Source organism: Hirundo rustica, chromosome 4, assembly GCF_015227805.2.
Source record: "Hirundo rustica isolate bHirRus1 chromosome 4, bHirRus1.pri.v3, whole genome shotgun sequence".
Lineage (NCBI taxonomy): Eukaryota > Metazoa > Chordata > Aves > Passeriformes > Hirundinidae > Hirundo > Hirundo rustica.
Window position 1 is genome coordinate 26,907,948 of NC_053453.1, and position 15,983 is coordinate 26,923,930.

Genomic DNA, 15,983 nt, shown 5'->3' on the forward strand with positions numbered 1-15,983 from the left:
CACGTGCTTGGCCTGCTGCCAGGAGGTGCTGTACAAACTCTGGACAGGAAGCTACCAAAAGGGTCTGGCAAAGGACACCAAGGCAGAAGCCACAGGAAATGCCAACTGGCTCAAGGGAACAGTCTAGCTCAAAGGGCACGGTCTCGGGCCAGGTAAGTACAGACACATGGCTTCACCTCATTCAAAGATATGGGGATTTTCCACTTGTATGACACTGACATGTTCATCATTACAGTTTGGTGTAGTCCAAGTGCTCAGTTTTGCAAGCCAAACAAGTTCTTACATAGTGGATTGTTTGAGGGGGGGAAAAAAAACAGGGCAAAGTAGAAAGTACAACTCATTAGTATGCATTGACTTTCTGGAACAGGTTCAGCTATAATCAGAAACTGGGAGGGAAAAAAAAAAAAAACCCACTCCACCCCAAACCCAACTTTCCCTTATCAAAGCAGGCAAGAGGTTTCAGGGGGCAGTGTTGTTTTCAAGGCAATGTTTACTTCATCTGGTGATAAACATTTTAAGAATGTTTATTCTAACAAGCACTTTTACAGATCTTCAGGTTCAGAAGCTCCAGCTATGTAGGTTTTAGTGTCTTTATTACATAACACATTATTATGTTCTAACATTTTTATTAAAAAAAATTTAAATATTCAATTTCAGAATTTCACAAGAATCTTGCTTTTATTTTACATGGAGGCAAGTATTTGTCATCCAGTACTTGACTGTCAGTGGAAGTTACTGAACTTCATAGTCCCTTGTCAGAATAAAGTTATACTTACATAGGAATTTCTCATCCATCTACCACTGGAGTTTTAAAAAGTTACTAAAATAATTACACACAAACATGGTCATCTTTTCGTATTAGCACATTCTTACCAGAACACTTGGCAATGAATTATCTAACCTTTTTATAAAGAATCGAATCTGACACACAGTATTTGACTACAGTTATCCACCCCATTTAATAGATCAGTTACAACATAATCAACCTTTGGAGCTAGTGGGGGGCTAATGTATAGTATTATAATGTATCCCTGTACCAAATGTTATGCCAGCCTATATACAATGTATATGCAACTAAGCAACAACATGCATTGTATTTACATTACATGTAACAAACCAGTGCACAACTGCAAACTGACTACAGAAGTTAGAAAATACATTCAAACGTTACAAATTAATTTGAATTATGAATACTGAACCCCACTGAAAAGGGAATTAAAAAAACTCCCCCACATCTGCTCTTTTATCACGACATTTACTTCTAGCCTTTGTCCGAGCCTTGAATGCTGCAGAGTTGTACAAGTGCTACAAAATAAAAAAAGAAAAAATAATTACACATTGTCATAAGGCTTATGCCCTTCAGCATTTTTTCATGTAACAAAATAGATGAAAATATCCTTTTATTAATCTTTGAAGTAAACTTCAAGATTAGGCCTTCTGAAATTTGTAGTATGCTATCTTTGCACCAAAGGCTAATTACAGTGTGTATATATATACATATACACAGACAGATAAAAGAAACTTGGCCTGTATAAGAAAGGCTGAACTATGAGCAGTTCTGGAAGCCAGACAATCTTGAACGTCAAACAGATACCACATAGGATATGTTTACCCCCAGATTAAACGCGATAGCACCATTCCCCAAATTATATGCCAGATTAATGCATTCACAATCAACAGAACAAGGTCAACCTCCCAGAGCCCATTTCACACTGCAGAGTTTGGGATACTGGCTTTATAAAGATACTGTTTCCATTGTTTCCAGTAGGTCCCTCCCCAAAACCGTGTTATCTCAGAAGAGACCAAGTTTCACATGTGTGAAGCATGAATCTAGTACCTATCAGCAATCACATCAACCTCCAGACCCCTTGGAAAAAATACAGAAGCAGACACATGCCTAGTGGAAATTCTAAGAGATCACAGATACATACAAGTAAGGCTGGGTTTGATTCCGGACAATATGAGGAGCACTCTTAGAACTACAGTGACAAGCGTAACAATGACAGTTTCTGAAGTGCAGGAGTAATTAGAGTAGGAAGTAAAGAAAATTCAATAAGGTGCAATAACCTACCCTTTCAAAACGGGATATCTTCATTGTTTTAAGAGTTGCAGCATCCAGCATTACTGGTGGACCAAGCTCAAACACATTCCGAAGAAAGTCATTTGACTAAAATGAGAAACACACCAAATGATCAGTTTCCCCTCTAATTATCAAGCCTCTAAGGTTGACTACTGTAAAATATCAAGTATTCCAGTAAGAAATACCAAGATTTGTGTCCAATTTTGCAATTAAGTAAAGAACACTTCCTCCTTTAACCAGAATAAGGCTAATAAAAGCAAGATCTGCTTCCTTGAGAAGACAGACAGCTCTTCCTGCCTCCTTTGCCATTTTTGTCCCAGCAAATGAGACTGTTCTGTTTTACAGAAAAATCAGGCAGCAGAAGAGACCTGTACAGTTTCACAACACACCAGCTTTAAAATATCTGTAACAGTACTTGAAAAAACTGAAAAACCTGCTACATGCCTGAGCTCACCCAGTCACACAGAAATTCAATTAACACAGGACTGAAGATTTTCACCCCATGACAATCACAGCAATTTGAGAGCATATATTCCTAAGCTACAGCTCCAGCTTCTGTTTACACATGTGAACAGATGACTAATAAACAAGCAGTTCCCAGAAAGGAGATAAAGATTTATGCCTTCTCTTCTGGAATGCTTTCATCATTGGGTGCAAGTTGTCTTCATTATTTTTGACTAACACTTTGCCTTTCTTTTACAGGCTTGAACAGGAAGGGTGGAGGCATACAGCTTTATAGTAGTCAGACAACTATACCACTCTGCTAGAAGAGAGAAAAAAGATTCAGAAAAAAACCCTGAAGCTAAAAAGATATTCAGCTTACATTTCCTACTTCTTGGAGAAGCTGATTACTAAGCTAGCACACCCAGGCTACAACTCAGAAGCAGCTTACACCCAGACGGCTGTAGCTCAGAGTAATTAATATTTTAAGTGCTGTCTTTTAACATCTCAAATGCAAAGCTCATCACTTCACTAAGTTCTGCTCAGGATTTTGTAACTCAGACTAAATTATACCAAAGAAACCAGACAGGGAGGGAGTGTCAAAGAGCAGCTTACCTGCAAATGATATTGCATCCCCGACCCCAGAATCTCCTTGAACGTCTCGTAAGTTTGTTTTTTAACCCAGCAGTCAATATACATGCGCTCAGGTCCAAACTTCACCATCTCTGTAGGAAAGTCACGCTCCTATACAAAAATCAAAGGAAAAGCCATTTATCATTTTAATTTAAACAGTCTTTTGCACTAGGAATTTTATACATCTCGGTAAACTATATTTTCACTGATAAATTTGGTATGCCAAAACCTTCCATACTACATACTATACATATGCTAAAGACTGTACTTTTTCATAAAGCAGATGCACACCTAAATCTCATGTAGAACTTGAAGCTGATGTTCTTCATGATTAGAAAGCTTTTTAAAAAACAAACTCTCAATTTTAAAATTAGTTCAAGAACTGGACTTATCTCCAGGAAAACAAGTTCTGAATGCAGAAGTCACCTTTTAAGTCAGCCTGTAAGCTTTGTTTAGTCTCTGCCGTAGAGGTATGAGTAGCTAGCTACATTTGGGATAATGGAATGTTACAAATGCTAATAGGTGACTCAGATCATTCTACAGGCAGAATCTTAAAGGTAACTTCAATTTATGCCAAGCCTTCTCCTTAGCTTCCACAATGTTTGACTATTCCCAGTACCTTTGTTTAACATTCCTAAAAAAAGCAATTCTATTCCACATATGTGATCAGACTATGAAGTCTCACTTAAAATAGCTTTTTCCTGTATCTTCCACTGAAACAGTAATTCTGTTTAATAATAAATTGTTTTCACTGAATTGTACACTATGTATTTTGAAGGTCTAGATTATAATTAAGACAAAAGAATCACCTCAACAGCCCGTAGAACGTCTCTGAAGACAGATCGCTGCTTTCTTTTATCCACTTTGGCTCGGTGCTTGTTTCCATCAGTAGCCAGAGCTCTTAGTTTCTCTGTTAGAAGGTCCATATCTTCATAAAAGAAATCCTAGGTTACAAAAAAATATTTTTTTAGGGTTTTTTTTAGATTTTATTTTATGGCCTTAACCTCTTTCCTCACAAATAATAAAACAGACCTCTTTTAATTTTGGGCACGTAGATCTCTACAACCTCTCATTTTATTTAAAAAGACATAGAACACTTCTGCAGTTCCATTTGCAGCACTGAAACCAGCAAGAACAAAGCCATAGCACCCAGTTTACCAGGAAGGGCACTAACTAAGTGTATTTTGGTCAGCCATGTGAACCGTTCAGCTCTGTCAGTGTGCATATACACTTGCCAATCTGTTCTACTCCATAATTCCAAGGGACTCAAACTGTTTCACAGATCTGCTGAACTACTCCAGCCAACAAGCTCAGGGCACTTTTAAGTTGTTTGCACAGAGTTCATACTGATGGAGGCAAACCATGAGACACCATTAGACTGACAGTACAGAATATTTAGCTGCAAGTCTTGTATGGAATGGGAAATTAGGAAGCATGCTGTATTTTTTTTTTAATGTTTAACAAAACACTTTAAGTAAACTGTAATAAATAGCTTAGTGTTATTCATGATATTAATTAACATGTGCTTTACGTATATATAAATATTTTTTCCACTGCATTTAATAATTTGGCAGTAGTTCACCTGGACGAGTAAGAATGTATGCAAACTTACGTAAAAACAAGTTTTTGTGGTTTGTGGGTTTTTTAAAATCTGAATGTTTTGTCATGTCACCTGAATAGCATGAGCCTACTGCATGCTTTCTGAAAGGAACTGGTCAAAGGCAAATACATCAAGTACTTTTAATCTGCACTGATTGTTAAGGATTCAGTGAGAATAATCTGTCATGATTAAAGGGGCATTTCCTGAATTGAACAGAAGACATTACAGTGAATACAGCCTCATTTGTTAATACATTTTAAGATTTTAATTACTTGCAGTCAGCTTGACCAAATAAAGGATCAAGTTGTGGTTTCCATTAATTTTCTTCCTTTCAAACTTAACTTCCATAGCCAAGAGACTCAAATCCACACTGTTTGCATTTATACAGAAGCCTTAATGTTTTTTCAGACTATGCTGTGCTAGTGTGTCATGATTCCTGACTCAAGTGGAGTTATCCTTTCACTTTAGACAGCATTCTGGCAAAGCGCAGCAGCCTTGATTGAGTTGGGAGCCCTTCAGGAGATTCTCCCAAACTGTGCCATGCGCAAGCAGAGGGAGGCTGTTTCCTTCCGTGCTGTCAAGAAAAAAGTCTGAAAATTAATAAGGCATATTAAAGAATGTAAAGACAACTTTAGCTGTGTCCAAGTTAACATTGAGCAGCTTGCACCTAATCGAATTCAAAAGAAAACTCCAAGAAATCTCACCAAATGTAGTACTACTGATATCTGTGCAAAATTTGTGCCAGTTCTTTAAAAATCCCTCCCTTAAAATGATTGCCTAGTTCTTAACTGATTATAGTCAAATGCTGTGAAACCATCATGCAATACGAGTAATTCTTCTCAAATTACCCAGGTAAGAATACTGAAAAAACAATACTTGAAGTCAACATGTTTTCTACCTGATGATAGATTTTTGTCTGTGAGAGAATTGTGCAGGTTGTGAATGACTCAAACTTGTCCACATAAGCATCTGATGAATGTTCCCACTGCAATAAACAATACTGTTTCATCCTGGAATCTCTCCAGAGGTATCTTTTTTATTCTACTTTAAAAGCAGGTGTTGGATTTAGATTTAAAATCTTGCATTCAATACCTCTAGTTGCTATTAAGTAGTATTTGATGCATTTTGTTATACTAGTCTGGTTTTGCAATATAGAAATTAAGTGTAAAAAATAATAGCTGTGAATTATTGCTAAACCCACTTAGACTGAGGCTAGAAATTCCCTAGAAAGAACATAAACCATGGAATTATTTGCTATTTGTTGAGATCTGGGGTGCTGTGCAACACAGGTTAAGTAATTTGTCTCATCAATGTCCTGATGAAAGACGGTTTAACTGCTGACATCCACTTACAGCATCTGTTTCACGTGCCAGTTCAAACAGAAGCGCTAGCGTTTCTCCAGCAGCTATTCTCATGTTGAGATCATCACAAGACAGCAAACTTGGAAGCTTATTCAAGTGCCTAAGGAGTAAGTCATATTCCATTAAGATCTAAATTTTACTGACACTGTTTCATTGCATTTAAAGTCATTACAAACTGTGCTTTCCAAGAAAGATACTCACATTTCAATTTTCTTCTTCACTTCGTTCATTGGACAAATGGTCAACAACAGTGTCCATGCTAAGAGAGCACTGACGTGAAGCACAGTATTATGGGTACTTGATACACCATTAGTGTCTCTATCTCGCTGATAGGCCTTCATGAAGATGTTTTCCAGGCATTCCATAGTAGAGTACAGTTCCTGTACAAGGGAAAAATATAATGGAAGTGGTTTAGGAGTCACATTTTCACCTGGTCAGTTTACTACATTTGAAAGGTATCAATCATCCTCACCGTAATGTCATCAGTCACAATGAAACAGCAAATCCCTAAGCAGGTTGCACACTAGACACAAAAGAAAAAAAAAGTGTCAGTATTTGACAATAATGTTACAGATGACAAAACTTTCAAACTCGGGACCTTTGAAATTTAACATCTAGAGTAACAGAAACTTGAGATAAAAACCCTGAGAGTCTAGAAGTCTCCAATCCTGTTTAATTCAGCTTCCTTGTAATACTTAGCTCCCAATTCCCAACTACTCTCAGGATAATTTTACAGCATTTGCTACTCACAAGCCTTCACTTCTCATGTATTATTATTTTAAAATAACTTAAAAAGCCCTTGAAGAAACTACAAATTGCATTCTTTTCACCCACTGACTTTAAAACTCACTAGGATTTACAAGGAGAAATTATGCTGATAAAAATATTATATTTATTTACAGCTGTGGGAATATTTTCCCCTTCTAACCACAGAAGGGGAAGCTAAACAATTTACAACTAAATAGCATGACAACTCCGCCCTTGAAAAGCCTTTTCCTGGAATTTTCCAGCTTCTCCTCCAGATATGTTCCCTACGCCCCATATTCTGGTCCAATTTCTCTTACAAAGAGTAAGGGAAAAAATATTTGAAAGTGATGTTTGCACCAACCACACAGGACTCCAAACTACGTTTGAACAGACAAACTTTAATAGCTTTTGTTTGTCTGTAGAAATAACTGCTGTTGAACTAATACTAGCTCCTTTTTGCAGCTGACAGTATCTGTTGTGCCATAGCTTGACCCAAACAGGAGTAGCCAACTACATTATGGTAAAGGGAAGTTGGAGAATATTAGTTAAAAGTGTTCTTAAATTTAAGAAAAAGTAAAACTTCTGGCAAGAGCTTTGGACAATCTTCTCTCACTATTTCAAACATACCACTGATGTATAGATGAGATGACTGGGCAAAAGCAACTTAAAAATACCTTTGGTAATATGGCTGTATTGTTTATGTAGTTTCCAGATGTGCTATATGTGATTTTACCATAAATAAATGCAAATGCTTAAGTAACAGTCCTCTGTTATTTAAGAATAAAATTAAATTTCAAGAATAAAAAAAATTAATACAAGAAGGATATATCACTCAGTGGAAAGTGGGAAAATGTTTTCTAGGACCCCAACATCAGCCCCCAGAACTTCAGTGAGGAAGCTGCAATACAGTGAGTTCAGACACTTCACAAAGCAGTATATATAAAAGCTGAAGAAGAGAATCATGTTCGTCCTTCAGGTGGATCTTTTTCAGCCAGTGAAAACTGCTACGCATCATCCAAGGCATATGTCAACATTCAGAGTACACACTAGTGTGGTAACCTTTAGTTCTGGATTACACAACAAGCTGGGCAAAAGCAGCCCTCTGTCCCTGCCTGGCAAATAAACACCTCGTACTTACAGCTTGTCTGGCTTGGATACTGGCTGTTCCATCACAGACAATCTTCTTTAGAACTGGACCAAGGGTCTTAAAAATCTCCTCGCTTTCAATTCCTGACCCCATCTGCACACACAGAAGACACGCCAGTCCAGCAGCAGCACACTGTTCATCGCTCTTACCTAGGGATTAACACAGTGATGTTACTCCTTTTGCACTGCTTTCCTCTTTTAATCTTTTAAAAATAATAGTCTGAAAGCATGTGAGTGGAAATTCAGAAACCAAGAGATAGAAGATCATTTCAGTTAATTTCCTAGGACAGTTAAAATGTGACACCTAAATTTAAAAAGTAATGTTACCTAAATTATTAAGCACTCTGTAAAGTACTAGAGAACATTCACAATCTTAATTTCCTTTAAACAATGTGCTGTTTCACAGGGATTACTGCTTCCTAATAGCATGTATGTTTATTACCTTTCTTTATGCAGCGCTCAATGCTATCAGTTAGCGTCATTCTCCTCTCCATGATAAATTCATATAGTATTTTAGAAGAAAATGCACTTTTCAGGCTTTCAAGGGCTGCTTGTCTTGTCTTTGCACTGTTAAGAGAGAAGGAAGACCTCCTGAAATCAGCACATATCAGCTTAATTTCCACCTTTGTTTTACGGTGGTTGTTATTTGTCTGCACCCAACAGTAGAGTAATCCACAGAAGTACCACAAAGAAATGAAATGCTCTGAGTTGCCTCCTTACTCAAGGACAGCAAAATTTTGTTTGGAGATGAAGTTCACGGTAATACTGCAGGCTGGAAAGAAAGTCACCCTACTTCAATATATTAAGAAAGGAAAGTCAATCTCATTCTAAAAAATTGGTAGAAAGAAAAAGGGTTTTTTAGATCCAGAAGTCCTCCCCAGAGTAAAAATGTCAGTAAGTATAAAAACATATTTGATGTGTATTTTCCTAATTAAATCAGAGAAAGCAGATGATACCTCTTGTCCAACGTAAGATCAATAAATCCCTTCAACTTGTATTCCAAGTCTTCTTGAGTAGCTTCTTCATCAACTTCAGGCCCTAATCCAGAAGAAATAATTTAGTCCTACTGATACACATTTCATTAGCAGACACAGTTGTTCCAACACAAAGTTTTTTACACTAATAAGAAAGCAGCTTAACATAGCCAACAGCTACAGAATTGTTCAGTATCACAGCAGCATAATGGTGTTTAACCCACTACAACAGACTGCGCCCTAAAATACTTCTATAAAAACTGTCCTACTGATACATTTGGGCTGTTTATAGATCTGCTTTTCACACGTGCCAAGAATGAATGAGGGTGTGAATCAGGTCTTACATAAATCTTCTCCATCTGATGACCATCAGCCAATCCTGTTAACAACACGTTTTCATCCAGTCCACTACTTCTATCCCTGGAGGACAGTGAGATGGTCACAGCTGATGCAGTGAGTCAAAGCAGCCTGCCCTATATGACATCAGACACCTCTGCAACAGGAGCTCAGTTAAGAGCAGCACGTAACCAGAGATGACTCCCTGCTTATCCCCCTGTAGCAGGCTTTCTGGTCTTCTCCTCTCAACAAAATCACAATAGAGCAGACCAGGTAGAAAAGATGGCAAAGGACATAAAGCACAAATCTAGCTCAAAACAAGCAAATGTGACTCTTCCCATCTTACACACTCCTGCCCTTCTTACTACTTCAACTACCATGAAAATTCATGTCTTATAATTCACCTTAAAATTCTTATTGTCTCTATATCCGCTCTCTACACGTATATTCTATTCTAACAAAAAAGAGCGTGGTAGTTTCACAAGGCTCATGAGACCTGGAGTATAGTCTTTACCAAACAAAAACAATAGCCACTGGATTAACCATCAGTATTAGTGTAATGTCATTATTTCATCAGTATCACTTACAGTCTACTATTTAAAACTACTAAATCAGCTCAGGTTTTTTGTTTTTAAAAGATTAATAGATATAAATAAAAGAATTTACCATCCTCAGTGAAGCTAGCAGGATCACTGAAGCCACTGCAGTGGCTCATAGTTTCAATTGAAGCATCTTCATCACTAAAAGGCTGCACGTTTCTGGTCTGACCACCTTAAGGAAAGATGAATACAATAGTTCCATCATTTTTCACATGGAAAAGGAAGATCTGAGCACCAAAAGTAGAACTGAACCCTCCCAGAGCAGATTCACTCTCCCTGACCCAAACACAGAAAGAACATTTCCATCCTCTGTTGGTTCCTTTACTCCCACTTACTTTAAAGGCTTAGCTGGCTCTGTTCTGGAAGATCATTTGTCAACAGTGAGGAGGGGCCCACCTAGTATTGGTCCAATTCCTACTCTAGATATTGACTGAATCCCTACTGCAATTTTAGGACCTTTCTACAATCAACTTCATGTTAATGCCGTTTTCCATTTCTATGCTTTAAAAATTGGTCTATGTTCATTTAACTGTTAGAATGAGCTACCTAAAAAATCTGCCATATAGTCTTTATTTTTTAATTTTGAGGAACTTCAAGACAGTGTAAGTTAAACCTTTAGGCAAACATATATAACCCAGTTCAATGCAGGATTTATGGGATTAAGTGTAGTATGTGCAGCATCAACAATGTCCAACTCTTTTACTACTGAATTAAAAGGACAAGCCAGACCATCAAATGTTTCAATAGGGTATAGAAGTTTTTCCTCTCAGGACCAAGAGGCCTTGGTGCAACAGCTTCTGAATTTTTGAAGAGAAGTAGTATTTTTACCAGTGTTCACACCTCCCTTTTCATATCTGTTATTTCTCCAATACTTCTCAAATCATCATTTACAGAACCCTGAGATCTGTTCTTTCAGCTATTTTTTTCTAAATTATTTAGAAGGTTGCACACAGGGCTAACCAGCTTCAGGCAGGCTCCCTGACTACCAAGTCTACCAGAAAACTATTTTTATCTAGGCAGAATCAGCTTCCAGTTGGATCAGTGTCCAAGTGCTTTCCAGTGAAGTTAGTCACACTCCGGAAGTTTTGGTGCTTTGTGCTGTATCCACTTGTATCATTAACCATAACCCAAAAAACTCCTACCAGCCAATGCGTGAGCGAACAAACTCGGAAGCTCATAGCTCTCACATGGCCACCTTCTTGCTGCTGCTATCAAAGAGGAATTGAACAGAAATGTCATGAACGACTGCAAACCCTTTACAAACTAAAATAAGAGAAGTTGCAGAAGAACCCTATAAATTGCTCAATTCCTGAACATTGGTATTAGAAACCGACGCTGCACACAGCTATGTTAGCCTAAAGTGCAATTTCTCACCACTCCAGAAAACCTCTGTTCTACCCCAAGCATCAGCACCTCAGACACGCACGTTCTCGCATTTGCATGAAGACCGCTTATAAAACAATACCCTATTTTAGGCTAAGAATAAGGTGTTGTTTTTTTTTTTTTAAGACACGACTCGGGTTTTAAGGGGGTTTTTTTCGGAGCACGACTCGGTGACACACAGGCACAGCAGCTGGCGGCGGTGCAGCAGGCGGATCCGCGGCCGGGCCGTCCGAGCCGCCGCTGCCCGGGGGTGCTCCCGCCGCCGCCGGCGGCGCCAGCGCGGCCGCGCCCGCCGGCCCCCGGCGCATGCGCGCGGCGGCGTGAGGTGGCGGTTTCAGGGACGTCTCCTGTCACCCGCCCGGCCCCGGCCCGGCCGGCGAGAGCCCCACGGCCGCGCCCGCCCGTCCTGCTGCTCACCCACCGCTCGCGGGGAGGCGGGGCACCGCCCGACAGGGCGGCCCTCTCCCGGCCACGGGAAACGCCGCCTAGACTCCGCGCCCCCACCCGCCGGCCCGGCCGCACTCACCGGCTCCGCGCTGGTGGTTGCTCCCCCGCTTCTTAGGCTTGGGCATGGTCGCAGCGGCGCTTGGCTCGGCTCCCGCGGCCCCTCTCCGGGTCTCGGTCTCTCTGCTCCCCCCCGCCCGGGAATCAGCGACAATCAGCCGATGGAAGAGCAGGAGCGCTTTTTACTCCAACGCCTCTGCGAGGCTGACTTCTCGGGCCGGGGCAGCGGAGGTGATTGGCGAGAGCAGGCGGAGGACGAACCGGCGGCAAAGGCAGAAATCCCCGTGGAGGCCCGTGAGCGGAGTCGATGCATCTTTCTCCTCTCAGACACCCGGGGCTAAAGGCGCGGAGGGGGCGCCTGAGCCGCTTTTATAGCCCCACCGGGCTGCGGGGGCGGGGCCCGGCGCCGCTGCAGCCAATGGCCGGGCGTCGCGACGGTGGGCCGCTGACTCAGCAACGCGAGCTCGTGACGCGCTCGCCGCTGCCCAGTGGCGGCTCTGGGACGTCAGCGGCGCCTCGCGCGTCGCGCCGCGGTGCACGCCGGGAGCGGCGGGCCCCGGCGCCAGCCGAGGGGCGGTGCTGGGGGCGTCTGAGGCCGCGAGGGGCGGGGGACTGAGCGGCCCCCGCGTGCCCGGCGGGGCTCCGCTTCCGGCGCGGCGCCGTGTGCGCGGCTGGCAGTGGGGAGGGCGAGCCCGGCTGGGCCCTGTGCAGCGCTGTGGGTGTGCGGGGCCGTCGCCGGCAGCGCTCGCCGTGTAGGCGGGGGATGCCGGAAAGGTTCACGAAAATCATGTGACGCTTTGGTTTGGAAGGGACCTGGTGATCATCCAGTCCAACCCCCCTGCCAAGGCGGCGGGTGGCACAGGAGCGTGTCCGGGTGCGGTTTGAATGTCCCCTGAGTGGAGAATCCACAATCTCCCTGGGCAGCCTGTTCAGTGCTCTGACACTGTAGAGTTCTTCCCTGTGTTGAGGGGGAACTTCTTGTCTTAATGTATGGGCTCTGCTCATCCAGTCACTGGGCACCACTGGAGTCTGGCACCATCCTCATGGCACCCACCTTTCAGATACTTACATGCATTATTAATATGATCCCCTTGCAATGTTCTCTAGACTAAACAGGCCCAGCTTCCAGTCTCTCCTGATAAAAGAGAAGCTCCAGACCCCAAATGATCTTTCTAGGCCTCCACTGGACCCTCTCCAGTAGCTCCTTGTCTTTGTTGTACCGAGGAACCCAAAACCATGGAGTACCTTGTCACTTAAAAACAGATATGAAGGATAGATGCCTTACTACTTCATAGAAGATTTTCTTCCAATGCAGAAATGATTTTTAGCAATTGTATCTTCCAATTTAGAGACTTATTTGTTTTTTAATCAAAATCTAATTTTTTAATGTTCTCTGCTAAATGTTAAATAACTAAATAAATTAATAAAAATATAGTAGCTTTCCTGTCCACTGAGCAGAGATTGGTTTATGTTCCTGAGCTCTGAATGTTTGTGAATGTTCACTGACAGGCCGTATCAGAACTGCAGTGTTTGAAGAAGGGAAGGCAGTTTTGCAGAACATGCTGAAAGGTTACATAAGACACAATCGTGATTACGCTGTTTGAATTCTGTTGTGTACAAAATGCATTTACACTGACTTCCAGAAAGGTAAACTTCCATAACAATACTCTCTATACATGCCACATGAAAAACAAAGGGGTTAGTGACGCATTTGTGCATGCTGGGTTGGGAAATGCTAGAAGTGTCTATTTCTAGAAAATGGGAGCTGGCTGTACCTGTGCCCAATATTTTCCATTGCTGCACAGCGTAAGACTCCTGGTGAACGATTCCCTGGGCATGGGGGGTTCAAATTTCTGAAAAGGTTTAGCCAGATCTTTTAGAATCCTGTTTAAGAAGAGCAGAGAAGAGACAGAAGTCAGTATGTACTGCATCTACACAGGACAACTCATAAATGTCTCAAGGGCACTAGTTTTTCTCCTTCAGGATGAAATGTTAGAGCAAAGGACAGCCTTCCAGGTAAGTTGGCAAAGGAGTGGCAATTAAATGCAAAAGGCAAAACTACCCTTGGGTACACAAGATATTATTACAACAAGGGAGCTGCACTGGACACACTCCAACACCCTATAGGAGCCAAGCAAACTTGTATGATGGGAGTATTTGAGCTGCGAGATGCCAACACCGCTTGAGTGAGAGCAGCCGTGTCCTGACTATTTCCTGTGTGTTCACCCTCATAATATACAGATTGATTTTGGGATGCAGGCAGACTGGCCTCAACGGAATTGAAATTTCTGCTTTCAGCTTATAGCAGTGTCCCACAACTGCTGTCTGAGGCTGCCAGCAAGGATTTGGTTTCATGCTGAAATCCTTGCAGGTGTGACAGTCTGAATAATGTGCTAAACTATGCATATCTCTGTGGCAGTTCAGGTGCAACACCAGTGGTACCTCATGGTGGGGTTGGAAGAATTAACTGTTGTAGCCCTTGTATACTTGAAGATGGTCCTGCCAGGAGAGGTGGAGCTAGTACCCTGGAGAGGGAGATGGGAGAATGCTGCACATGAGGTGAGAAAATCAGCACCAAAAATGTGAAATGCTGTTGCCAGACTTAGACAACGAGAATAAAATACAAAAGCTGACAAAAACAAAGAACTTGTGACTCCTTTGGGTTTGTGACCACTTTGGGTTTGTGATCACTTTGCATTTTACTTGGGCTTTTGAAACATGTCTCCAGGTTACTGAGATTCTCTGGTTATTTGACCAACAGTTAAGTGAGGTCACACAAGAGGAGTTGTGTATCACTGCTTAGTTTTTCCGTCAGTGACAGAACAGACTCTTTGTCTTGATTGCTGACTTCTTGCCCACTCTCCTGATTTATCCTATTGGCAGGAACGCATGGTGCCAATAGGCTGGCTCAAGGCAGCTTTCTAACAAAAATCTTTGGCTAAAAGGAGAATCACATGGTGTCGGCAATCCGTGTTCCTATTGTCTGGCTTGTGCTGGAACTACTGATGTCAGGAGTGTCACAGTCCCAGTGGCACCAATGATAGCAGTGGTAGGTGAGAGGTGACACCCTTTGGAGAAAAGTTTTATGGAGTAGCAAGGCAAGCTGATAGGGGAGGGCGTGCATGACAGTGGCTTCACTAGCAATTACCACAGCACCCAAACAAGAATAGCAAATCAGTTCTGATGGTGGCTAGAAGTTCAGCCAAGAGTACAGATCACCAGGGACATCCCAGTAAACACAGTGACAAGGAGATCTGAGGCCCAGCCAGAGAAGCCAAGCCAGTGAGTCAGGGTCAGAATCAGGCTCAGTGACAATAACCAGGACCAAGCAGCCACCAGTCTGGTCATCATTAGACGAGCCCACAGTGATGGGAAGGATCCAAGATGATCTCAGTTAGGTGAGGGTCTGGATCAGTGTGTGTGGCCAGGCACAGCCATACCCATAACTTAGCTGAGGCAAGGACTAAGGAGAGTCCTTCAATGTAGGCACAGCTCTTGAGTAAAGTAGGTGGCCCTCAATTCTTATAGCTCTTTTTCATGCAGCACTCTAATCCAAGGTCACTCAGCTGCACCGCGGCCGAGCTGCCTTTGAGCACATGCAGCTTAATGCTGACTAAGGCCACAAGAAAAGGTCTAATTAAGAACTTCACCCCAGCTGAGGGACATACATATGTGACTGACTCAGTTTATGTGGCTTAGTATTTGTGTGCCAGAGTTTATTTTAAAGACATGTAAACCATCATAATTTATGACCAACTGGAGGCATGGCCAGGCATACTCTCTGTACGCTGTTAGATGTTGTAAAGAAGTCAGAATTGAGGGAATCGTATGGATCCTTGATTCATATGAGCGTATTTTCTTTCTCTTTAGACACAATGCTCCTGTTATTTTGGCATACCAAGTTCTTTGGATTTTCTTTTTCCTTTCTACTGGTCCTTAAGCCATGACTGTCTTTGAACCCAGAAGAGGATCCCAAGCTCATCCAAACCTAGAAAATCAGCCATGCTAAGGCATTCCCTGAACAAATATTGCAAAATGCCTGTGTTTTTAATGACCTACCAGCACTGACAGGCCTTCAGAGTGTGTGCCTCCAAGCAGTGCCATGGTCCTCTCTCTAGAACACTTAATGCAACAAATGCTGTCAGCACTGACATGTACTCACACTGCTGAAAATAAATT

General features: G+C 41.9%; 1 protein-coding gene across 1 annotated transcript; it reads right to left on the reverse strand.

The window, feature by feature from the left end:
• Positions 1 to 606: 606 nt before the first annotated feature.
• IFRD1 (interferon related developmental regulator 1) lies at positions 607 to 12,156 on the reverse strand. Its single transcript, XM_040061865.2, has 12 exons — positions 11,827 to 12,156; positions 9,985 to 10,089; positions 8,965 to 9,046; positions 8,451 to 8,575; positions 8,001 to 8,158; positions 6,588 to 6,638; positions 6,317 to 6,495; positions 6,107 to 6,215; positions 3,964 to 4,098; positions 3,137 to 3,265; positions 2,072 to 2,167; positions 607 to 1,305 (listed from the first exon to the last, which is right to left on the reverse strand). The coding sequence occupies exons 1-12, from the start codon at positions 11,870 to 11,872 to the stop codon at positions 1,216 to 1,218; spliced, it is 1,305 nt and encodes a 434-aa protein (XP_039917799.1). The 5' UTR covers positions 11,873 to 12,156; the 3' UTR covers positions 607 to 1,215.
• Positions 12,157 to 15,983: the final 3,827 nt, after the last annotated feature.

Bases quoted from the DNA above. Each gene is read 5' to 3' on its own strand.
- IFRD1 (XM_040061865.2), bottom strand. From the start codon at position 11,872: ATGCCCAAGCCTAAGAAGCGGGGGAGCAACCACCAGCGCGGAGCCG. The intron at 8,576-8,964 runs GTATCATCTGCT...CTCTCTTAACAG, and splicing joins GATCTTACGTTGGACAAGAG to TGCAAAGACAAGACAAGCAG. The intron at 6,639-8,000 runs GTAAGTACGAGG...TTTTGTGTCTAG, and splicing joins GTATCCAAGCCAGACAAGCT to TGTGCAACCTGCTTAGGGAT.